Source organism: Girardinichthys multiradiatus, chromosome 22 (assembly GCF_021462225.1).
Source record: "Girardinichthys multiradiatus isolate DD_20200921_A chromosome 22, DD_fGirMul_XY1, whole genome shotgun sequence".
In the NCBI taxonomy this organism is placed as follows: Eukaryota; Metazoa; Chordata; class Actinopteri; order Cyprinodontiformes; family Goodeidae; genus Girardinichthys; species Girardinichthys multiradiatus.
This window is the reverse complement of record NC_061814.1, coordinates 6,818,782-6,844,006: the sequence shown is the minus strand read 5'-3', so window position 1 is coordinate 6,844,006 and position 25,225 is coordinate 6,818,782. Positions and strand designations below refer to the sequence as shown.

Sequence of the window (25,225 nt, the reverse complement as noted above, 5' to 3'; positions counted from 1 at the left end):
AAAACGGTTTGGTGATGATGAAGTCATATTTGATGAAGATAATGTATCTGTCCACTGAGCAAAAACCATTTGAACTTTTCTTCTGGGAGGGCAGATCATCTTGATGACATGGCCAACAAACGGTCTGGATCTCAACATAACTCAACATTAACAGTGCTACTGGAAATAAATTGTGAAAATGGAAAGAAATGGTGTGTTCTGTTTGGTTGTTCCCTGATCCCTCTGTGTCTTAAGTGTTTCCTTGGCTTCTGTTATTGTTCCTTTGGTGAATATATCCTTCTCATTGGTTTCCTTCTCAGCTGCAGTTAATCAGTTCTCCCTCACCTGTTTCTTTTTTTTTTTATTGTGTCCTGTCCGGCAGAGTATTGCTCAGAATTGTTGTCTGAGTGCCAAGAAATTGCCCAACAGATTTACTTTCACAAGCTGAGCATCACAGCTAATGCTTCAAAGCTCTGCTTGATATTTATAGAAGAAACATTATAAACTTCTTTGGGAATATTTCAATTGTTACGGACACGGAGACTGAAATGAAAAGGAAATATTAAGCTCAAAAAAGAGAGAGATGGGGAAAAAGGGGAGAAAAGGAGGAAAGAGTGGAGGAGAGAAAAAAGGATAAAGAGAATACAAGATTACACCCTGCTTGCTTATACACCTCCAGCTGTTTTTTTTTTTAACAAAATAGTACACAGTAATTCTGAATGTAAAATGTACTTAGTGAGAGGTGCAGCCCAAAATAGAACATCTGTGTATCTGTCAACACCTGAAGCTTAACACCTGTGAGTATGAGGGTGGACGCGCTTTTGTATACAAGGTTTCTCCACAAAAATATGCAATAGCGAGTGTGAGGACCCACAGGCCTGCCCCATGGTCCCTGGACAGACACTGAGGAGATCTGAGTCACAGACATCTAAAGGCCCCCCAAAGCACAAGAACCCCTGGAGAACCACCGCTGGGACTACCACAACCCCCCCAGAGAAGAGCAGTGGAGAGTCCCAGGGGAACCACCCAGCAGCGACAGTGCAGAAGCCCCAGGGAGCCGCAGCGACGAGTCCACAGGCCCCGCCGGCAGCCGTCCACGCCCGAGCAGATCCAGCCATGGACTCAAATGCCCAAGACCCCGGAACACACCTCCCCCCAAGCACAGGCCCGACAGAGCCCAGGGGGCCTGGCCCCGGCAAGCAGCCACTGGGAGTGAGCCAGCTCACACCAAAGCACCCGCCGCGGACACCAACAACCACAAGTACACCAGTGGGCAGAGACTCCAACCACCAGCAGGCGGTGTGGCGGGGAGGAAGCTGTTACAGGAGAGGGAGCAGTTCAAGACCCAACCTGTCGCAAAAAAAAACAAAAACAAAAAAACAGGCACACACAGTCACAATCACCCACTCCCACCCTCATACATACACATAAAATCACTCACACCCAACATAAGGATAACAACAATGGATGTCATACACTCACTCACACTCCCCATGCATACTCTATACTCCCAGGTCCAGGCGCCTGTACCACCTCAGGGCAACCAGCCCCCGGACCCAGGAGGTAGTCCCCTTCTCTCCTGGGGCAGAGGCAGGCAGACAGCGCCGGTACTGCCCGGACCCGGGTGACCCCGGCCCAGCTCCCGCCCCCCTGCCCCGAACCCAGTCCCCAACAACCCCCATCCACCTCCAGAGAGGGGGCTATGTACAAAAGAGGGGTCCACATGGCCCAAAGCAACCCGCCAACCGAAGCCGCCCCAGGACGGAGCAGTCCCGACCCCCCAACGAGCCCTGATCTCAACCCCATGAGTCTCCCACCCCCAGTGAACCCCAACAAGAACAAGAACCTCCCCACAGGGCCACCCCCAACAAGGACACCGATATCGAACACATCCCCCCGAACCCAAACGGCACAAATCCCCACCCCCACAGGGGCACACCCCCACAGGTGAACTCCGTGGCCGAGAAGCCAATGAAGCCACACCCACACAGCGCAAGCTCCACACACAGCCCCGCTCTAAGAACCCCCGCCGCACCCTGCTCCCCCACCACACAGCGCGCCGCAACGGCAAGGCAAGGGCCTTGCGCAGCGCCACCCCCGCCCGACGGCGCAACAGGGCAGACCCCACCCAGCACCGCACCCACAACCGGACCCCCAACCCCACACCATGATGGGACAAACTCATCCACCCAGAGGTCCCCGGCCAGCGGCAGGCATCCAGGGCCAGTGATCCCACAGCAACAAAAAACACTACATCACTGCCACTGCATCGACCGCCCAGGGAGAAACACTATCCAGCTCAGCTCCACCATCACCGCCCAGCTGATCCAAACGCCAGTGACCCCACACCCTAGAAGTGGACACAACCCCTCCACCCCACAGGCCGCAGCCCCTCCACGCCACCCCCCAGTCCACCGCCCCAATCCTCCCTCGGACAAGACAGCCAGCAGAGCAGCACACCTCCAAGCCCGCCCAACCCCCCCAGACAGTGCCAGCAGCTCCAGCCCACCAGTCCACGAGAGGGATACATGCACCGGCCGGGGACCTGGGCCATGCGGGCCAACCGCTCCAGGCCAAGTACACCCCGCCAGCCGTCCCGGTGTAGTCACAAGACATGCTCTGCCGCCCCACCCAACCGCAGCCCAGAGCCCGACCCCGGGCCAGGACCACAGAAGGAAGCCATGGAAAGAAGGCCATGGCGGCCCCAGTTACCGGGCACCCCGCCAACCCCACCCCCAAACCCAGGGGCGCCCCAGCCCACCGGCCACCCGCACCCCCGCATGGCGCACCACGGCCATGCGAGGGTGCGGGCGGCACCCCCGCAGAGCCACGAAGCAGTCCAGCCCCTCCATCAAAGCGGGGCCACATCCCAATAAACGCCCCCCGCTGGAGCCTGGCACCCCCCCCAGCCGGCACACCAGGGCCCAAAGCCAGGGGCAGAGATCCAAGGGAACCCAAGCGATCCCGAGAGAGCCAAAACGCCAGCCCAGCACCACACAATCCCCAAGACCCGACCCCCAACCCCAGCTCAAACCCGATTAGAGGGCCCATTCCCTCTCCCGGCCTCTGACCACAGATGGGAAATAGCGAACGGGGGTGTGAAAAGACCCCAAGCCTGTCTCCGCCAGCTCAAATGTGGTGTTGATGCATGTTGTTGTAGTGTGCATTTAAAAAGAAAAACGGTGGGGAAGAGGGTCTACATGTGAATATCATGAAAATGTTATAAGTGAGAGTGTCTAAGTTGTACAATAAAATTGGGGCACAGGCTGCCATGGGCCCGCAGAGATGGAAAACCCTTGCGGCACTCCAATGGCGCACCCGCACCCCAAGGCCCTCCATGAGTGGTATTGTGATGGAGCTGGCAGAGGGAGGTGTCTGGGGATGGGGAGGGAAAGACTGGGGGGCAAACCGCTCTCCCAGGGAGCCAGCTCCCCGGCTGACCCCAATAGGCACCCCCGTTTGCCGAGTCCCAACAAAGGAGGGAGGCATAGGCACATCTGCCTGGCAAAAAACTAGGGACAGGTAACAGGCCCCGAGAACCAACTGAAAACCGGGACCAACGTCCCCAGCTCCCCCCAGAACCACCCAGCCCCTCAGACCCCGAACCCCAGCCCCGTTACCCAGTCCACCGCCCGAAGTAGCCACCGACCCCCAACAAAAAGGACCCAGCCACAAGCGCCCAAGAATGCGGCCCCACTCCAAACAAAGGAGCAGACTAGCCTGCCCAGCGCAACCAAAGTACACCACACTAAGGAGGGCACATGACCAGCACGTCCAGCCACTCCCGAACCCACAGGGCAGAGCCAACAGAGCGCCCAGCCCCCGAAGCCCGTCACCAGACAGCAGCCACAACCAGGCAAGCAGGGCAACAAAACACATCCCACTCCAACACCAAGGCCGCCACCAAACCGCACCCGACCCAAAACGGCAGGCCCACCCAAATGCAAGCTCCAGGCCATGATAGGTACATGCACCCCCCCCCCCATAGACAGGCAAACAGAGACCACCGGGCCAGCTGGGCAGTGAAGCAGACCCCACGATGCACCACCCCGCCCACTACCATGCCCAAGGGAAAGACACTGGCCCAGCAAGCCGAAGGGCGCCACAGAAAGTCCCCAGCACACGGAGCAAAGAGGTCACACCCCCATCCAGAGACGCAGACCCCCCTACATCCAGGTCAGCAAAGCAAAAATGATAGAGCCAAGCCAGACCGCAGATCCCCCCGAGCCAGCACCACAGCAACACCACCCATCCTTCTGTGCATTCGTAGGGGCACGGCGAGGACCACTAACCCCAAGCACACCGAACCCACCAGGAACCATCCAGCAAACGAGCAAACCCCACCCCAGTATGAGGCCGAGACGCCCGACGCAAGCGCAGAGCCCAGCGACGCCCGCCCTGCCGCACCCACGCCGGAGGTCAGAGCCGCCGTGCACAGAACCACCACCCCAACACCACAGCACGCCATACAGTGGAGGACGGAATGCAGCAAAGAGCACCCAAAGCAAAAGCTGCACACAAAGCCCACACTGCGCAAATGTGCCCCTACCAGCCCCCCAAAAACGAAGCCCCCCATGAAAGTGCACCCCCACGAAAAGAAGACCCGCACCATCCAGGTCCTAGAACATGCCTGACACCCATACCCCCGCCAGAAGCAGCCCCGCAAAGCTACACTCCGTGGCCCACAAAAGGCAAGAGAGCCCACAGAGCCAAAACCAAAACCCATCCGGAAGCCGAGACCAATCCAACCCGAGACCAACCCCGGCCGGCCAGCCTGCACACTCGGACCATGCAGACCCCTCCGAACCCCCTCCCCCAGACAGAAAAGGGACCAGCGTCAGTAACCGGAACCAAGACAAGGAACCAGAAACCAAGCCGGAACCACCCAAGACCAAACAACGCCCCCAACCATCCAAGGCCAACCATCCCTCTCCACCCCAGAAGGAAACCTACACCCACCCCAACATTTGAACAACTCCCAGAGCACATAAGACACTGGACACCCAGGCTGACACCACCCCACCCCCTCCCGCAGACCCTCCGCCCCACCAGCAGAATGTGCTCCTTGAAGGAAGGAGCACCTGCAATGAGATGGGACCTACCTGCCAGTTTTGGAGGCCCTTATGCCCACCGATACACCAAAGGTCCCCGAGCCAGGGCCAGGCGCCCGGGCATGCACCAGCCCAAAACCCTGGCAACATACCCGCCAGGACCCAAGACCCCCAAGGCCCAGCCAGGACCCCAGCCCGGGGGGCGATACGCCCCAGGGACCCTGTTCTGGAACATATCTGAGACCAGAATGTTTGGTCAAAGTTAATTGATAAGTCCACCTCCCATTTTGTAATAGGAAGGGAAATTGATTCTATATTAGACAGTGTCCTGTATATTTTAGACATTAATTTGGGGGGATTGAGTTTTAGGAACTCTAGTACACTTGATGGCATTTGTAACCCAACGTTAAGTCTAAATTTTTAAATTTTTATTATCAATGTAATTTGTTGATATTCTAAAAATGTATTCTTGTCCATCCCGTATTGTATAATTAATCTGTTAAATGGGATGAACTGAATTCCTTCAAATATATGTTCCAGGTATTCAATTCCTTTACTCCTCCAATATGGAAAATGTATCATATTATTTTTTCTGTTTCACATCCAACAGTCACTGGGGACTGATACGCTCCGGTTTCATTTAGTTGGTGTCAGATTCTGCTGTTACTCACCCTTGTTGTACTCTGATTTCTGCCTATGTTGCCATCAGTGCCTTCCTCTAACTTTGTACATTTCGCCTTAAGACAGCCAGTGTGCTTTAAATCCTCCTTTTACACAAAGTGACTAAAAAACATCTTTCATTTTACAGTAGTCACAGGATATCTTGTTAAAATTTGATCTATAACAAAGTCAACTGGGAAGACGAGGGGAGTAACAAACACAACAGCACATATGCAGTGTGGGAAAAGTTCTGTTCCTATATTTTGACCTGCTCTTTATTTTGTGATTTACAGTGTACCCTGCAATATTAACACTGTTTAGACCTGGTAACCTACTATTTGTTTCTATCTTATCTATATTGCAAATGTTTCATCTCATGATGAGGGGAATTGCTCTCAGAAGCACTATCGATGACAGGCTTTATCTGTGACACATGGAACGTGGGATGTATCTGAAGACTTGCCGGTAAGCGAAGGCGAACCGCAGAGTGGCTGATCACAGTCTCGATCTCGTACGGTCCGATGAAACGAGGCGAAAGCTTCCGAGACATGGACTTGAGTGTCACGTCATGTGCCGACAACCATACCCTTTGTCCGGGCTGATAATTGGGTGCAGGTCAGCATCTCCGGTCAGCAAAATGCTTGTTCTAGTCAGCAGTTCGGTGAAGGGCCTGAATAGTAGAGTTCCAAATGGTTCTGCAGCGGCGGACATGTTGATGTACTAATGAGACTGTAATATCCTTCTCGTCAGCAGAGAACAGAGGAGGCTGATAACCAATAGATGCTTCAAAGGGTGAGCGACCAGTAGCTGAAGAGATGTGTGAGTTGAGTGTATACTCGACCACAGGTAGGTACGAGCACCAATCTGTGGGGATCGTGGATGTGAGGCAGCGTAACGTGGATTCTAGTTGCTGATTTAACCTCTCTGTTTGACTGTTGGACTGGGGTTGATAGCCAGAAGTCAGTGAAACTTTGGCTCCTAGAGCTAAACAAAACTGTTTCCAAACCTGAGAGATTAACTGTGGACCTCGGTCCGACAGAACGTCCTGAGGTATCCCATGGAGACGAAAGACGTGCTTGGTAAGGAGTTTTGCAGTTTTTAGGGCTGACGGGAGTTTTCTGAGGGGAATGAGATGGCATGACTTAGAAAAGCGATCAATGATCGTGAGAACAGTAGTCATATCTGACGAGAGAGGCCGTCCGGTAACAAAGTCCAAAGCTATATGGGACCATGGTCGATTTGGGATGCTGAATGGTTGGAGAAGACCGGCAGGAGGCTGGTTACTGGTTTTGTTTCTGACACAGGTGGTGCAGGCTTGCACAAAATCTCTAATGTCTTTATGTGTTGAAGGCCACCAAACCTTCTCTGAACCAATGCTATGATTCTGCTCACCCCATGATGAGCCGAAAACTTAGCTGTGTGTAGCCACTCAATAAGCTTAGTGTGTACATGAGACAGAACATGAATACGGTTTGGTGGTCCTGTGCCAAGGTCAGGCTCCAGTTGTTGAGCCCTGTTAATGATGTCCTCAATTTCCCACCTGATTGCTCCTACTGTCCAGCTGGACAGCATAACGGGAGCTGGTTCCTTCACCAAATCATCAGCGGCAAATTGTCTGGACAGGTAATCAGGCTTAGTGTTCTTGGGGCCAAGTCTGAAAGAAATACACAAATTAAAACGAGAAAAGAATAAAGACCACCGTGACTGGCGTGGATTGAGCCTTTTTCCAGCTTGGAGGTAAGCCAAGTTTTTATGATCAGTCGGGATGTTCGGCCCCCTCCAGCCACTCCTCAAGGGCAAGTTTTACGGCCAGTAATTCTGTCACCCACATCATAGTTTCTCTTAGTGTTGCTTAACCTGCGGGAGAAAAAAGCACAAGGATGAAGTCTCCCCTCCTCAGAGTTCTGAGGCAGAACAGCCCCAACCTGTGTGTCTGAAGCGTCAACCTCCAACATAAACTGCTTGGAAGAATCGGGGTGAATTAAGATGGGGGCTTGAGAGAATTTCTCCTTTAACGCCTGGAAAGCAGATTCAGCTTCAGGCGACCATGAAAATGAGACCTTAGAGGAAGTTAATGCGGTGAGAGGTGCAGCTGTAAGACTGTAGTCCTTGATGAATCGTCTGTAGAAGTTTGGGAATCCGAGAAAAAGCTGTAGTGCTTTGCGTGAGTCCGGTACAGGCCACTCCAGGACGGTCTTAATTTTTTCTGGGTCAGAACGTACCTGTCCACCCTCAAGGATGTAGCCCAAAAATGTGACGGATGGCTGGTGAAACTCACTTTTCGGCTTTCACAAACAGGCGGTTCTCTATGAGGTGCTGGAGTACCTGGCGAATGTGTCTGCGATGTGCCTCAATGTCCTTAGAATAAATAAGAATGTCATCCAACTACACGAAAATGTTCAATAAGTCCCTGAGAACGTTGTTAACTAGAGCCTGGAAAACAGCAGGTGCCTTGCAAAGTCCGAAAGGCACGAACAGGTACTCGAAATGGCCCAGCGGTGTCTTGAAGGCCGTCTTCCACTCATCCCCCTGGCGGATCCTGACGAGATGATAGGCATTTCTGAGATCTAATTTGGAAAATATGGTGGCACCATGAACCGCTTCAAATGCAGAGGTGATGAGAGGAAGTGGGTATTTATTCTTAACTGTGATTTGGTTTAAGTCCCTATAGTCAATGCATGGACGTAACGAGCCGTCCTTCTTACCCACAAAGAAAAATCCTGCCCCAAGAGGTGAGGAGGAAGGCCGAATGATACCTGCGGTCAAGGAGTCATTAATATACTGTAATTCTCCATAGACGTCTGTTCTAAACGTGAGATATTATACAACCTGCTAGAAGGCAGGGGGGCACCGGGAAGAAGATCAATTGCGCAGTCATAAGGTCTATGGGGGGGTAAAGACAGGGCCTTATCCTTACTAAAGACTCCTCTTAAGTCATGGTATTCAGTGGGCACCTGAGACAAATCTATAACCTCGTCCTCCCTGTTAACCTGCTCGGGAAAACTCGGGGAGAAGGCTGACTGTAGACAAGACGAATGACAATTAGTGGACCAGGACTCAATGTGACACTCAGACCAATCTAAATGAGGGTTATGTTTTTGTAACCAAGGGAAGCCAAGAACTATGGAACCCTGAGAATCTGGAAACACGAAGAAAGATATTTCTTCCCTATGGTTACCTGATAGTAAGAGTTCGAGAGGTTTAGTGCATTGGGTTATCTGCTGCAATCTCTTTCCGTCTAAGGCTAGAATGGAACGAGGAGAAGTGGTTCCACCTCAATGCCTGCTCTGATGACTAACTCGGAATCCATCAAGTTCTGTTCGCTGCCTGAATCCAACATGGCAGACAAAGTCAAAGTATGTTGATTAAATATGATAGTAGCAAGTAGGTTGAATCTGGGGGCTTTGCAATTCTTTAAGTGGTCCACCAACCCCCCCTTCATAGTTGGTGGACCCTGTCTTTTGGCTGCCTGGGGCAAATAGGACAAGTTGATACGAAGTGATCTGGTGAGCTGCAGTTAAAACATTGCTTGATTAGCTTGCATCTCTGTCTGTCTTCAAAAGTTAACCGGGTGCACCCTACCAGCATGGGCTCAGGTTCAGCTACAGATTGTGGAGTTGGAGGCTTAGCTGTGGGTGGAGAACTAGTAGCTAAGTGGTTTAAAATGAAACCTTTCAGCCCTGGATCTTCTTCTCTCCCTTAATCTGTTGTCAACCTTAATTGCTAATGTAATTGCTTCATCTAATGTAGGGGGCTCATCAATTAGGACTAACTCATCCTTTAAAGAATCGTCTAAAGCGTGAAAAAAGGCTGATTTTAAAGCATCATTATTCCAACCAGAAGCAGCAGCCAAAGTGCAAAACTCGACAGAAAAATCAGTAAGTGGCCTTTTACGCTGCTTTAAGGCTCTCAACTGTCGACCAGTACTACTCTTGTCTATAACTGGGGAAAAGGTCTGCTTAAATTCTTTAACAAATTCTTCAAAAGTACAACCAAAATCTCTGCAATCAGAGAAACGGGTCTCTGTCCACTGTAAGGCCTTGTGTGCCAATAACCCAAGGACATACAAAATCTTAACATCATCATGGGGAAAGGAATGTGGAGAACGGTTGAAAACTAGAGTACATTGTAGCAAAAATCCCCCACAGTTACTAACCTTGCCAGAGAATTTCTCTGGGTTAGGTGAGGTGACGTCAGGTGAATGAGAAAGTTGTTGGGATGATGGTGGCGCAGCAGTGCCATCTGCATGAGCGGAGGACTGAGAACTCAAGGTTTGCTGAAGCATGGAAGTAATCTGTTCTAACTGTTAATGTGTATGGCGCTGTTGCTCTGAAAGGGAACGAAGAGAGGTTGTTATGAAAATGAATCTGGTTAGCGTGTTCAGATAATGTTCTTCGGTGTGCTTCTGCTGGTTCTTGTTGGCCAGAGTGTTCTGCCATTTTGTTAGAGATAGATCTGACCCACATACAGAAGAACACTCAGAAGCACAACTGAATTAGTGAAAGGTGTTTTATTTACAGAGTGATACTGGAACATGAATGGAAGAATCGCCAACTGCATGGAAAGAGGGGAAGGAGAACTGGTTAAAACAAGAACTATAATCTTGAGGAATAAACAAGAAGTAATTATGTTAATAGTAAAATGGCTTGCTAAGTGAGTGAAGTCAGGTCGCCAGGGGTAGAGGGAGTCGGGACCCAGATGTGTGAAGCGGAGAAAATCCAGATGGTTTACTTGAGCTGCAGAGTGAGTTCTGGTGAGTTCAGGAGTTAATTCAATGTTCAGGTGGACAGGGTAGGCTTCTGCCTTGGTTCAGGAGATGGAGGATAACAGGAAGCTGCCAGCTTGGTACTTGGAAACGAAATCCAAACGAAATCCACCAAACTTAAGTAATCTTGATCGTCCAGAAACGTCTGGAACCGAAGTCAAAGTTCAAAGAAGAATGATCAGAAAGTTCAGGTTTCTGCCTGCGAAGGAACATAAACAACATCAGCTTAGTGACAAAGATCAAAGCATAGCTTAGAAGTGGCTGAGTGTGTTACAACTGATGTCAAACACTCTGGCATCGAAGTGCTGGCAGCCTCCTGCTTAAATACTCCTCCAATGCAATCAGCAGATCAGTCGCACCTGTCACCTAGCACACCTGAGAAACTCCAGCACCATCTGGAAACTGAAAACAAAGTGCAGACAAAAACACACACACAGAAACCAAAACCCCAACACACAGTGAATAATTTAAGCACAACCAGGGTCCATAATCAGGAACAGAGTTTATTAACTAAACTCAGGTGTTCAACATAGAAGAAATAGCCTAAGCCTTAAAGAGATATGAAGGTTTTCAAAGCAGCTATGTGAACCATGCTCTTTACATCAGTATGAAAACCACACAAAGACTAAGTTCACAGAAATAAAATGTTAAGACCTTTAAAAACTGGAAGTAAAAGCCAAACAAAAACATCCCTCACAGCTCAGAACATGTAGACAAGGAGAGAGGATGGTGGGTTTCTGGCTGGTCATGATTACAGTAAAACTGGATTCCATCTGTCAGGACTGTTGGTTATCCCAGATGTTGGACCCACACTCATTGACAGGGTGCGTTCCTTAACATCAGCTGGTGGACCAGCTGGGAAGAAGTGACGAGTAAGCGGTGTGGGAGGAGTTTTCCTCTTAAATGGAGAGTAAGCTTTGCTGGCGGAGTGAGGTCAGAGATGTGTCAACTGAGTTTATGATGTCATCAGCTGCTGTTTTATTATATGCACCAATAAAATATAAAACACTGAAGGTCACACAGAGACTGAAATTGATAATTTTCTGTCAATTTATTGACTTTATTCATTCTAAGGTAATCTTTTTGGGGGATAATATATGGGATGATGTGCAGTGTTTTACAATCTTTCCTAGAAAAGCTTGTTTTTTTTAACAGAGGTGCCTCTACTACTGATTGGTGAGAACATAAAAAACACAACATATCACCCTTTCCTCTAAAGATATGTTCAACAAACATGGAAATTAATGAATGAAGATTGATTAATTTGGGGTTATTGTGGGCTGTTAGTGATCTTTATGAACCATTCTTTTCTAGGCTTTGTTAGATGATTTATTTGACAGTACTTAACAGACCTACCACACTCAGAACCATGGGTTAGTCCAAGGAACTCAGTGAAAATCCAAGGAGAGTTGTAGATTTGCACAAGACGGTAAAGTCTTTTGAAGACATTTCAAAACTGCTTCCAAGATCATTAGTTTAAACAACTGTGCATAAGTACAACCTATTCAAACCGTTTAAGCAACTGCTTGAATGTTTCAGAACAACCTGGAAGCACCAAGGCTCTGACCCATCATGAACTGTAAACAGCTGAATCGCCAGTGTCACTGTCCATTCTTTAGCCAAACAACATGGACTGAGACAATGCTGACCAAGAAGAAGCTTCTGCATCAAATGTGAAACTGTGAAAATCCACTGGACAAGTCTAATGTTTTCTAGAGAAATGTTTGGTGAGACAAAGATTCAGGTGTTTGACCACAATGACCAAGTATATGTTTGGAAGATTTAAGGTGAGGCTTTTAAACATAAAAACACTGTAAATAATGTCTTGATTAACAGATGTAAGATCATGCAGGTGAACACGCCTTGTGATCCTGATTCTGCGCTCTGTTGAAGGATCTTCCGCTATCCCGGTTGCTCTCCAAAGCTCTGCTGAGGGTTCTCCCAGCTTCCACGCTGTTCTTCAGACCGAGGGGTCATTCTCCAGGGTTCCTCAGTGTTTCAGCAGTTCCGCTGCCGAACATTGAACAACAATGTGTGTTTATTCCCATGTTAAGAGTATACAAACTTCTGACCACACCCATATGAACACAGTACAGTAGCCAACCCATATATACTGTATCTGCTTGGCTTATTCAGCTGTCCATAAATTTGGCTCCTGTACACAAAGTGTACAGATTTTTATTTTTGATCAGATTTAGCACAGATTATGTAAACAGCCAAACAAACACAAAGACATGACCAAAAACCAAAGGTCAGTGCGTTCATTAGGACCAGTGGCGGTTCCTGCATGAAAGGTGCCCTGGGCAAGCTCCTCCTTTTGCCGTGTCACACACAAACAGACACATGCCCTTTCCTTCCACAAAAGCTATTCAACAACAATAAAAAATAAAAATAAACAATACATATAACTTTTTAAAAACATTAAGATCAAACATTGCTGGTCCCGACAGAGATTTTAACAATATTTTTGAGAAAACTAATAATATTTTTTCACATGTACAGGTGTTTCAGATATCATAAAATCTGTTTTAAAGCATCAGGAATTCTCAAGAAACATTGCAGTCCACTCATTCATTAATATAAAGTGCTTTTAATCTCAATATAAGGTGGAGCTTATGCCAAGGACACACTGGAGGTGCTCTCTTTTCTATATTTTCAAGAAATCGATAAAGTAAGTGGCAATGGTAAATGGCCTACACTGCGGGGGTTCAAACCGGCAACCAATGGTTACAGGATGAACCCTAGACAAAAAAAAAATCTCTTTTCAATGTAGAATAATGTAGCTGAAATTGTAACTGATGAGTGATTTTCAAATTCACTTCAGATTCATGATAACAAGGGAAGCCCACTTGGTTTTTTCTGGACATGCATATACGGTATGGAAAACTGATGGATTGGCTGGTGGTGCTGGGGAAAATGAATATCACACACTGGCTTAGCACAGTGCTCTATGAAATTCCTCTGCTGCTTTGTATGACTCTTTTCTGTCATCCAAAAACAGCTCTGCTCTTTCTGCTACTCTTCTGTATGGTACTACATACTTTAGATATTGATGCTCATCTGTGTTTACTCCTTATGCACTATGGCTGTAATGTACATCTGTATATTTATTGTGTGTGTTATAACTCATATGTTAGATATGTACTGATGTTCTAATATTTGTAGCCTACGTTTTTCATTCCCAAAAAGTGTCAGACTGATCAATCCAGTAGGTGGCAGTAAAGTGCCAGTAAATGGTTTGTCAAGTGTGCACTCCAAGCAGAATCAGCAGTGGCCTGTGCAGTAGAAGAAGAAGATGCAGCAGAGGACTTCCTGGATGCTCGGGTGTGAATGTAAACACAGATATGTCGCAGTCTCCAGACAACAGGAGCCTTTTATCCGCTTCTTCCCAGCTCAACCTCATGGAAGTAGAATCGGTGAGGGAACCTGTTCCTGTTCTAATGCCCACTTCAATTAGGAATCAAACAGAAACCCAAAGAATTATGTTAACCCGCTGTCTCTCGGGTTACAGGCGTTTTTCTGTCTATATGGTGTTAGATAGAAGAAAGTAAATGAAAAAGAATAAAGCCGTTCTGTGAATGTTTATAATGACTAATAAATCTTTATGGATTATGTTAGAATAAATGTCCTAAAATTGGATTTATGAACTCTGCGCAGTCTGCAAGCAGAACCTCTCCAATTTAGAACATAAGAGGTCTAGTAATATATAATATACTATATTAAATCAATATTGGAATTCTTTGGAAACAAAGTTGGAAAAAATATTTTTTTCCTCCTTGTTAGGCATGAACATTTCTGTGCATCCTCCTCTCTTCTGTCATTCCTTCCCATTTTGGACCCTTCGATCATCTCCACCAGCATTGTTCTCTGCAGAAACAACAGTTTAGGTCAAGGTTAGGGACCCAGAAGATATGGGCCAGTTTGGATCGAACTTGGTCCACATGCAGACCAGTAATTGGTATGCAAATCATTTAATTTGCAAGGAGCTGGCATGAGATATCAATGACACAATTATATTATCTTGGAACAAACTAACACTGCTCATAGCTGAGTACACCACCAGCATGGTGAAACATGGTGGTGGCATCATCATGCTGTGGTGATGCTTTTCTTCATCAGGGACAGAGAAGATTCTTAGAGTTGAGGAAACAATGGATAGAGCTAATCCAGGACAATCCTGAAAAAAAACGTTAGAGGCTGCAGAAGACTTGAGACTCGGCTGGAGGTTCACCTTCCAGCAGGTCAACCACCCTGAACATACAGCCAGAGATACAAGGGAGTGGTTCAGATTAAAGAATATTGATGCATTAGAATGACCTAGTCAAAATCCAGACCAGAATACAGTTGAGAATTTGTGGAAAACCTGAAAACTGCTGTGCGCAGATGCTAACCTTCCAATCTGAGTGAGTTTGGACTATTTAGCAACAAAGAATGGGCAGGAATTTCACTCTCTAGGCATGTAAAGCTGGTAGAAACATACCTCAAAAGACTGAATGGAGCTGAATACAAATTCATGCCACCTGTCTGTGAGCAGCAGTATGGTTTCATGGCAAGAAAAGGTACTACAGATGCAATATTTGCTTTGAGGATCTTGATAAAGAACACACAGAGAAGGTCAGAGGAACCTGCATTGTGTTTTTGTAGATCTAGAGAAAGCATATGACAGGGTGAAGTAGGACCACATCAAGGATCGGCTCTGAGCCTCTTCTTGTTCGTTGTGCTGATGAACAGGTTGATAGATGAGGTTAGACATGAATCTCCATGGACTATGATGTTTGCAGATAACATTATGATCTGTGGTGAGAGCAGGGAACAGAGACGTAAGTTTGTCCTGGAAAAGAGAGCAATGAAGCTTAGCCAGAGAAAGACACAATACATGTGTGTGAATGAGAGGTAGAAGGAGAAAGAAGGTGGAGTTCTTTGGGTCAACAGTCCAGGAGGCAGAGCTGGAGGTAGCAGATATGAAGATGTTGAAGTTCTCGTTAAGAGTGACAAGGATGGATAGGATCAGGAATAAGTACATCAGAGGGTCAGCTCATGTTAGCATGTCTGGAAATAAAGCCAGAGAGACCAGACAGAGATGGTTTAGACATGTACAGAAGAGGGATGGTGAGTACATCAGTAGAAGGATGCTGAGGCATGAACTGCCTGGCAGGAGGTCTAGAGGAAGACCAAAGAGGAGATCTTTGGATAAAGAGGACATGAAGGTAGTGGGTGTAAAAAAAGAAGATACAGAACATGGGGTTAGATGGAGACAGATGACGTGTCGACCCCTGAAAGGGAAAAGCTGAAAGAAAAAGAAGAGTACAAATTTACGCCACACTTGGTAGAATTTTTATTTATAGAAATTGAAGCCATGTGTAATTGTCCTTCCACTTTACATTATGACTTTGAGTTGGCCTGTCATGGGGAACTGTGGAAATGTTCAAGGGGTATGAACACTTTTCCACAACACTGTATTATCAGATGTGCATCAAACCTAGAGCTTCTCTTATATCTTAACAGGCCCTGGCTGGTTTGGCTTCCATCTGTCATGTAAAAAATTTCTATATGGATAACACAGACAAATAACACTGCCTGTGACATGAATGCTGCCTCCTAATCTCCTGTTTCTGTTATTGTTTGTTAAACATCTTTTCTTAGATTGACGATAAGGAGTTTGACATTCCCCAAGTGGACACACCTCCCACACTGGAGAGCATCCTTAGTCAGGTCAGGTACAAATGTTTCACTGCTTTCATTCATCATTAAGACACTTTCACTACGTTAAAATCTGCTTCCCCCTCACAGTGAGTGGCATCAAGTTATAGCTTTGGAAAAGATCTCCCTTAGTTGTGTTTTTCTGAGTTCAGGTTATCTAAAGGTTAAGGCCAAACCTAGACCCAGCAGTTAAGTTTGAAACATGACAGACGTTTACGTCGACTACAGCCTGGTACTCCTTCCATCTGGGAGGTGCACTCATCAATCTCATCTTGTCTCTGTGTGATGTGGGTTTGTATTGCCTCGTTGTGTGTTTCAGATGGAGGAAGAGGAGGACCCTTTTGTTCTGGAGGATACTTGCATATTAAACACGGACAACATGGATGCGCAGTCCTGCGACACGTCCTCCTTGGCCAGCTCTGACAGCGGAGACCCTGCTCACCTCAAACGGCATGACCAAACACAGAAACCTGCCTTGTTTGAAAGCTCTCTAAGCCTGCTTCCACCAGTCAGCCATAACACTATGACCACTGACAGGTAAACTGACCTACCTGTTTGACCTACATGAACAAGTTTAAGACTGAACTCATACTCCCATAAAGCAGCACACCCTCTGCAGGAGGATGTTGGTAAACCTTAAGGAACGGCTCAGATAATCCAAAAGTATATAACAATAATAATAATAATATACTGCATCTCTGGACAAAAGTTTTGCATTTAATGAAAATCAGATTGAGGTGAGGAACATAAGCTTTGATGTGAAAATGGGTATAATCTTGGAATTCCTTCACTTCCTGTTTGATTAACAACTAGAACCTCTATCAAAGAGCATCTTTTATCTTTTACAGTTAGTTTCACTATATTGTTGGATTTAAACAACAAAACAGAGAGAAAGTTCAGTTTGGATGCATTATATTCCCTGAAGATGAAAGGTGAAGGTCAGCAGATCAACCCTCAAAAGAAGCCAGAAATCTATATTGCTTTAGAAACATCACGCATTACACCCAGAGGACCGAAAGGTTCTGAAGCTAACTTGCTCATAGGCTACTAAAGGTTCCCTGTTCATGCTATGGTTGATATAACTGTTTTGCCAATAAAATGAGCACTTTGTCATTACCAAGCAGGTAGTCATAATGTTATGGCTGATCTTTGGTGTACATAGGTATTTAACCCATTGTCAAATATACTAAAGTGATCAGATGGATCAACATCACTTGCATGATTCCACTCAATAGAATACATGGTAGAACATATAGACATAGACGATATCTGGTTGATTTATTCATAGATGTAAGGAAGGTATTTGATTTAATATGAGCTACAGTAACATTTAATCTCCCTTTGGGATTAATTAAGTATTTCTGAATTGAATTTTGAACTTAAAAGATCATTATATGTTAATGAAAAACCAGAAAGTTATGACATCTGACAAATCATTTTAAATTCTGTGCTAAAAGTTCTTTAATTAACAAGCTTGTGAAGTTATGTGATTGCATACGCATTGATTGAGGCATCTCCCAGGGGTCAGTGTTGGGACTAAATGTACTTATTTAATTCATCAGTGAGATGTACTGTATATAAACTGGCATTATTTTTTTTTTTTTTACTGATGATGGTGTTTTCTGCCTTTTTGAGGATTTACAGAATTTATTGGCAATTCCAGTAACTGGGTTTGTTTTTAAAAAGGATTAATAAAAACAGAAAACTGGAAAAATAGTAGTGGAGTTAAAGCAATGTTCAAAAAATGATTTATATATTCTTAAAGATGAAAAACTGGTGTATCGCTAATATATACAGTCCAAATGTGGATGACTCAAACTTTTAGCACAGTCTCTTTTCTCCTCTGCCCTTTTGACTCAGACTGGAACAGTCTGGAGGTCGGAGGAGTTTTTAACTGCAGTCTGAACACAGAGTTAGACAGGCTCCGCAGATCTTCAGGTCTCCCTCTGAAGACTTACACCTATCTGGAACAACCCAAAAGGGAACTTAAAATTGCAACATGGTACAACAAACGGGTAAATCATTTAGAGGATATAAATTCATAAGAAAAAATGCAAACATCAGGACAGCATAAAATGCCATACTGGCAAGAAATAGAATACTTAGAATTGGGCCGTTTAACATTGTTCCAGTTGCAAGGTGGAAAACCAGCAGAATTTACATATACTGAATTCAGTGATCAGGCTATTTATTATTAGAAGTACAGGCGAAGAAAAAACTGTCTTTATGCCTTCAAACCATTGAGGAACATTTTCATAGATAGATATTCTGTCCATCTCTATATACCCAATCAACCGTGATAAATGTTCATTTATCATGGTTAAATATCACGGTTAAATATCTTTATATCTTGGACTCATACAACCTCCTTTAGGTAATGTGTTCCTTTGGTCCGACCAAGAGTTAGGTCTGTGATGCATGTCAGCTGCTGATAGGGTGTCCATTTTTAACATGTCTTCATGTGTAAGGGTTGCCCCAAGTAGTGTCCGACCACACACCTGCTCAATACTCTTCTAAGGGTTTTGAAAACGTTCTGGAGGGTAATTGGGACTGTGGGTGTTGAAACCTAATGGACCTCAGAACATTCTACAGTATGCTGTGTGTTTTTGAAGTGAAATTCTGACTTTTTTTTGTGGGTGAAACATTCTACAAAAAGATTGAGAACGTTTTTGCCACACAAACTTCCCAGAAAAGCAACTGTTCACCTTCATGTTGATGTTTCTAACCTCTGGTTTGTGCAGATATACGTTCACTCATATTTTCTCCCTGTGTGTCCATTTGTTCTGGATGCAGAAAGAGGAGGCCACTGGATCAGAACCCAATGGTTCATGGCTCAGTTCTTCGACTCAGCCTGCTGAAGGGCATTTCTGCACAGATTGTTGCTGCTACCGTAAGGCCGGAGCGTGCTCACACACACACACACACACACACACACACACACACACTCTTGTTTTGCTATATGTAGTGAGGACCATGTGTTGACTCCCATTGACTTCCATTGATTTTCAGTAATTTTCAACCCTTTCTATGCCCTAACCCTGACAATAACCCTAAACCTAACCATTACCATTGCTTACCTAACCCTAACCTTAACCTAAAGTCAATTCACACCATAGGTCCTAAACCTAACCGTTAGCAAAACACTTTGGTACAAACGGTCCTCAATTTGATGGTGAAATCGGGAAAATGGGTCTCACTGTGTGTTCCTGTCAAGACAGGACACACATTTCTACTCTTTGTGAGCATTCTGACAGATGTGTATTCACTAGTCTATTACTCAAATCTTAATTCTTTACATGATTTACCCTAACCATGCCTTTCACCAAAAATCCCATAAAGCTAATTTTCTTTAAAACAGGTGTCTGGCATGCACGCACAGGTTACATGTAACATCAGAAATATTAATTAAACAGTACAAAATACCCTGATGTATTCCTGGTATTATTTGGTCATGATTTGTATCTTTCATCAGGACAAAGTGGATGCTGGGTTGCCCACTGCAATAGTAAGTAGTTTATTCCATGAGCAGTGAGCAGTTAGTGCTTTTTACTTGCAGACTCTAATTAAACTGTAACCAATGCTGTTCTTTGACAGAACAACATATTGAAGTCCATATTGTTCAGAGGTGTTAGATTCTTTGCAAGAATTTAATATATTGATCTAATTTTTCATATTTATAGCTTACATCATTCCTTGCCCTCAGTGCATCTGACCTTTACTAAACTCGATGTTTTTCTATGCTCCTTGCACAGACGATGTCTGGTGTTATTGCTGTAGGAACGTCTCATGGTCTGGCCCTGGTGTTTGGTGAGTAAATGAAGTTTGATTCAAGCACAGACATACAGGGGTTGGACAATGAAACTGAAACACCTGGTTTTAGACCACAATAATTTATTAGCATGGTATAGGGCCTCCTTTTGCGGCCAATACAGCGTCAATTCGTCTTGGGAATAACATATACAAGTCCTGCACAGTGGTCAGAGGGATTTTAAGCCATTCTTCTTGCAGGATAGTGGCCAGGTCACTACGTGATACTGGTGGAGGTAAACGTTTCCTGACTCGCTCCTCCAAAACACCCCAAAGAGGCTCAATAATATTTAGATCTGGTGACTGTGAATGCCATGGGAGATGTTCAACTTCGATTTCATGTTCATCAATCCAATCTTTCACCAGTCTTGCTGTGTGTATTGGTGCACCGCCTTCAGGATACAATGTTTGGACCATTGGATGCACATGGTCCTCAAGAATGGTTCGGTAGTCCTTGGCAGTGACGCGCCCATCTAGCACAAGTATTGGGCCAAGGGAATGCCATGATATGGAAGCCCAAACCATCACTGATCCACCCCCATGCTTCACTCTGGGCATGCAACAGTCTGGGTGGTACGCTTCTTTGGGGCTTCTCCACACTGTAACTCTCCCGGATGTGGGGAAAACAGTAAAGGTGGACTCATCAGAGAACAATACATGTTTCACATTGTCCACAGCCCAAGATTTGCGCTCCTTGCACCATTGAAACTGACGTTTGGCATTGGCATGAGTGACCAAAGGTTTGGCTATAGCAGCCCGGCCGTGTATATTGACCCCGTGGAGCTCCTGACGGACAGTTCTGATGGAAACAGGAGAGTCGAGGTGCACATTTAATTCTGCCGTGATTTGGGCAGCCGTGGTTTTATGTTTTTTGGATACAATCCGGGTTCGCACCCAAACATCCCTTTCAGACAGCTTCCTCTTGCGTCCACAGTTAATCCTGTTGGATGTGGTTCGTCCTTCTTGGTGGTATGCTGACATTACCCTGGATACTGTGGCTCTTGATACATCACAAAGACTTGCTGTGTTGGTCACAGATGCGCCAGCAAGACGTGCACCAACAATTTGTCCTCTTTTGAATTCTTGTATGTCACCCATAATGTTGTGTGCATTTCAATATTTTGAGCAAAACTGTGCTCTTACCCTGCTGAACCTTCACACTCTGCTCTTACTGGTGCAATGTGCAATCAAGGAAGACTGGCTACCAGGCTGGTCCAATTTAGCCATGAAACCTCCCACACTAAAATGACAGGTGTTTCAGTTTCATTGTCCAACCCCTGTAGCTCTGAAATGGGGGATTCTGATGTATTTCCCTCAGATGTTTTTTTGTGGCTTTCATCAAGTCATCATGGCTTATTTATACTCTCGTTGCTGAGACAACAGGATTGTCTCGGTACTAAAATTTCCAACCCAATGGTAATATTAACAAAAATACTCGATACCATGTTTGATACTGAGAGAACAAAGAAGAAATAAGAGACATAAGTTTTTGTAATAACCAGCCAAAATCATACGATGACCTATATACTAGTACTATACTAAAAACCTACAGCATGTAGTAGTGTAGCAGCAACGGAAATCTATTGAAGTTAACTAGCTATGGTAAAATTAGAGCATTTATGCATTCTTTTGATGTAAGACATCAATTTGGTATTTTCAAGGCACAATTTTGTGTTCATAAAACATTCAGCAGTATTACAGTTCCTTTATCATTACTAGCTTAATGCTGTACCCAGCTAAGGCCAGTATTGTGATGTTATATTTTCTAACCTCTACAATGGAACTGCTGGGTGTGGGGCTGCACAGTGGAGCAGTGGTTACCATAGTAGCCTTGCAGCAAGAAGGTCCTGGAATCAAGTATTGGCCAGGGCCTTTCTGCAGGTACTTAGCATGTTCTCCAAGGGCACTGGCTTCCTCCCAGAGTTCAAAAACACGCAAAACATGGTTTTACTAAATTCTTCTTTTGACACATCAACCGACCCGGCGTTTCCTCTGACCTTTCGCTTCCTGTTTTTTCACCTATCTGGTTTGCTTGTAAATATTCTTCATATTGTGATTCCAGAAGATAGTTCATGGTATTATTTGGTCATGATTTGACCCTTGAGTCCATAGGTGCCTGTGTGTAGAAAAACTGTGGAAAGTACTATCCAAGATGTATTTTGGGATATAATATTAGACTGATCTAGTTGATATGCAATTATAGACAGGAACTGTAGCGGCTGTAATTAAAGGCTCTTCTGTATGCATGTTCTGTTTCTGTTTTCTACCTTTTGTTTGTAAAAGTCAGAAATTTGAACATTCTAATAAAATTGATCAATCATGTTGTGAAATAGGCCTAAAATACAGTCACTGTGATTGAGATGAAGCTGAATAATGTCTCTTTATACTGCTGACAAAACGATGGCCTGGGCAGGAAAAGGTACGGTCGTGCCTGCTTGATGGTCATACTTGTCTTTGTTATTTTCTGGCTGCTGGAAGCATCATGTCTCATATGAACTTTGTTTTTTTTTTTCATGCTAGTTTGATGCATGCTCTGCATCTCTTGTTTCACACTTGGAACTTCATTTTTTCTGTTCTTCCCTTTGTGCCCATGTGAACTGGTATTATTGGGCTGTTTGATGCGGTTATGCTGCTCTTGGGCTTGTGTTTCTGATACCATGCAGAACTTTTTTTTCAGGTTAAAGCAAGTAAATATTCTCTTTTATTCTTTCTTCAGATACCAACCAGGCTCTGCGGCTCTGTCTGGGTAGTAAGACAACAGGAGCAGAATTTGGCGCCGTCTCTGCTCTTAGCATTAATCATGACTGCTCACGTCTTCTCTGTGGATTTGCAAAGGGTCAGGTCAGTTAAACATTCTAGAATTAAGCTGCATTTAATTTCAATGTGACCTCTGTAGTTCTTGAAGGTAAATCAGTTTATATGCAGTCTAATCTCTGTCCAGGCTAGGTGTCATTTTAAGTTTTGCGATGACGTATGAGAACATTTCTAGAAGTATTTTTTAGACATAATTACAACAATGCAAAGCCTGGGGCACTGGTGTAGTGGAGTGAAGGTCAGATGCCTCAAAGCAAAAGAAGAAATTGAATAGAGTTCAGTTTTATGTTGCACTGTGGAAACGTTGCTTACTGGTGACACACACTACCGGTCAATGGTTTTTAGATACACTTTATCACCTAATGGGTCTCTTTATTTTCATGACTATTTATATTGTAGATTCTCGTCAAAGGCAACAAAACTATGAATGAACACACATGGAATTATATAGTAAACAAAATGTGTGAAATAACTCTAAACATTTTTAGATTTTAGATTCTTCAAAATAGCCGCCCTTTGATGACTGCTTTTCTCTCTTAGCGTTCTCTCCATGAGCTTCATGAGGTGGTCACCCAAAATGGTTTTCCAAAGAGTTTTGAAAGAACTTCCTAGTTCATTGAGAGACGGCCAAAATTTAATGTTTCAGTCATCACAGCAAAGGGCGGCTACTTTAAGGAATCTAAAATATAAAGTGAGAATCTCTGTACAATGGAAATAGTCATAAACATAAAGAAAACCATTAAATGAGAAAGGCGTTCTAAAACGTTTGACCGGTAGTGTAAGCAATCGTGTATATAATGTATATAAAGTCCTTGTTGGACTTATTCAATCCAATTGAATTCAGTGTTGGTTATGATATATTCCATGGGTGGCCACCTGCTGTCCTCTGGCTGGTGTTCTGTATGTTTTTAATGCGCCTGTGCTCTAACACAGCAGAATGACCTCCCCAGGATGTCATAAAGTTCGGCAGAGGCCCTAATAATGATCCATTTATTTTATTCATCAGGGAAACGTATAAGAATGCAGGACACTAGCTCCGGAGGACTGGAGTTGGCCACCCCTGCTATTATCCTATTTAGTTCAGATCTGTTCATATTGAAACCCTTTGAATCCAGTTCATTCCAAATCTGTTCGATTGTGAAAACATTGTTTTATAGAAGTGTTCATTTTTCTTAGTTTTCTAATAATTTATAGACATGCCAAACATAGAAGTTGTGCTCCTACTGGTCTCCTCAGTTCTATATGTTGTGCATGGTTAGATAACAATGTGGGATCTCGCCAACGGAAAGCTTCTGAGGACCATCACTGATGCCCATCCTCCAGGGACAGCCATACTGCATGTGAAGGTAAGATTCTTGTGACACAGACCCTTTCAGAGTAATATTTTCACTTGACCTGAAGAAAAAAGTTCCTCTAGAAACGGTGTGGTAGAGGACTGGTTCCTGGCCTTTTTTCGGAGAATCAAACTTCTTCCACTGACGAAAACGCTGCACCCCACCCTGCAGTCACACTCATGTGCGCACTCATATGAGTGCATTCACACAATGTGGGTGTGAATGGCCAATAATCCTGCTGATTAATGCTGTCTTTACCATTAAATAATCCAGATATTTTTATTTTTTATAAACTAACAGCTACCTTGACCTTTCATCCAGGGATCTGATGCCAGGATGTAACAATAAGTGAATTCTCTGACCTGCATGTAGTTCTGAATAAAAGAATAACCTGATTTCATCAGTCTGAGCTCAGCAGCTTGTCCTGTGATATTCCAAAAAGACTTTTCCCATGATCCTCCTGCAAGGTTTTCGCTCTCTCTGAGTCAGCCTTAGTTAACCACTATAGATTTTTTATCTGTTTTTCTGATAGGTCGGCTCTAGAAAGGCTTTGATTTACTACTGAAAAGTTACTTTAATTTCCCAAATCATAATGTAAATATGCATGGCAACCTGTCAAGGTGATGGACCAAGATGGACTCCTAATCTATACGACCTAGGTTAGGAGTCCCTGGGCTAGAATCTTGAATAGAAAATAGGACCATTTATTTTGTAAAGTAGTGAAATAAATGAAGTAATTTATTTAAAAGGGTTGAAAACTTACAGAAGGCTCCAAGAACTGTTGTTCAAGACCGCTTTTACTACAGTTGTGATAAGCCAGATATAAGAAAATGAAGGAGGGACTCCTGCATTTCAGTGAACCTGTGATGGTTTGACTTTCTTTGCTTTTAATGAAAAACCATATGGAAGTGGTTTTTAGTTTAACAGTGGTGGTGCTTAAACACACATGGTTGCTATGGGGACATACAGTGCGAATAATAATGAGCAGTAGGTGTTAATGGATCTAAGCATGGTCAGGAAAGATACTTCTATCATATCAGTACACTCAGAGTACGGCTGTATTTAACCAAACTGAACCATTGTTGAACTTGATGGTTAGAAATGTGTTAAATGAG

The 25,225-nt window shown here is 44.8% G+C and overlaps 2 protein-coding genes across 7 annotated transcripts in view; both read left to right on the top strand.

Moving 5' to 3' along the window:
- Nucleotides 1-3,740: 3,740 nt before the first annotated feature.
- Nucleotides 3,741-4,613, top strand: LOC124859626 (early nodulin-75-like). Its single transcript, XM_047352517.1, has one exon. The coding sequence runs from the start codon at nucleotides 3,741-3,743 to the stop codon at nucleotides 4,611-4,613; it is 873 nt and encodes a 290-aa protein (XP_047208473.1).
- Nucleotides 4,614-13,733: 9,120 nt separating this feature from the next.
- vps8 (VPS8 subunit of CORVET complex) overlaps nucleotides 13,734-25,225 on the top strand; it is a 66,181-nt gene continuing 54,689 nt past the window's right edge. For 2 of the 6 annotated variants that reach the window (XM_047351331.1, XM_047351327.1), the window contains exons 1-9: nucleotides 13,734-13,871; nucleotides 16,099-16,167; nucleotides 16,475-16,692; nucleotides 18,949-19,045; nucleotides 19,628-19,660; nucleotides 19,908-19,962; nucleotides 22,376-22,381; nucleotides 22,679-22,803; nucleotides 24,036-24,122. In XM_047351331.1, the coding sequence (XP_047207287.1) occupies nucleotides 13,800-13,871; nucleotides 16,099-16,167; nucleotides 16,475-16,692; nucleotides 18,949-19,045; nucleotides 19,628-19,660; nucleotides 19,908-19,962; nucleotides 22,376-22,381; nucleotides 22,679-22,803; nucleotides 24,036-24,122 (762 nt within the window). In that variant the 5' untranslated portion in view covers nucleotides 13,734-13,799. Of the gene's footprint in view, nucleotides 13,872-16,098; nucleotides 16,173-16,474; nucleotides 16,693-18,948; nucleotides 19,046-19,627; nucleotides 19,661-19,907; nucleotides 19,963-22,375; nucleotides 22,382-22,678; nucleotides 22,804-24,035; nucleotides 24,123-25,225 lie in introns of all 6 variants that reach the window. The other 4 variants (XM_047351329.1, XM_047351332.1, XM_047351330.1 and 1 more) reach the window with 4 other exon arrangements.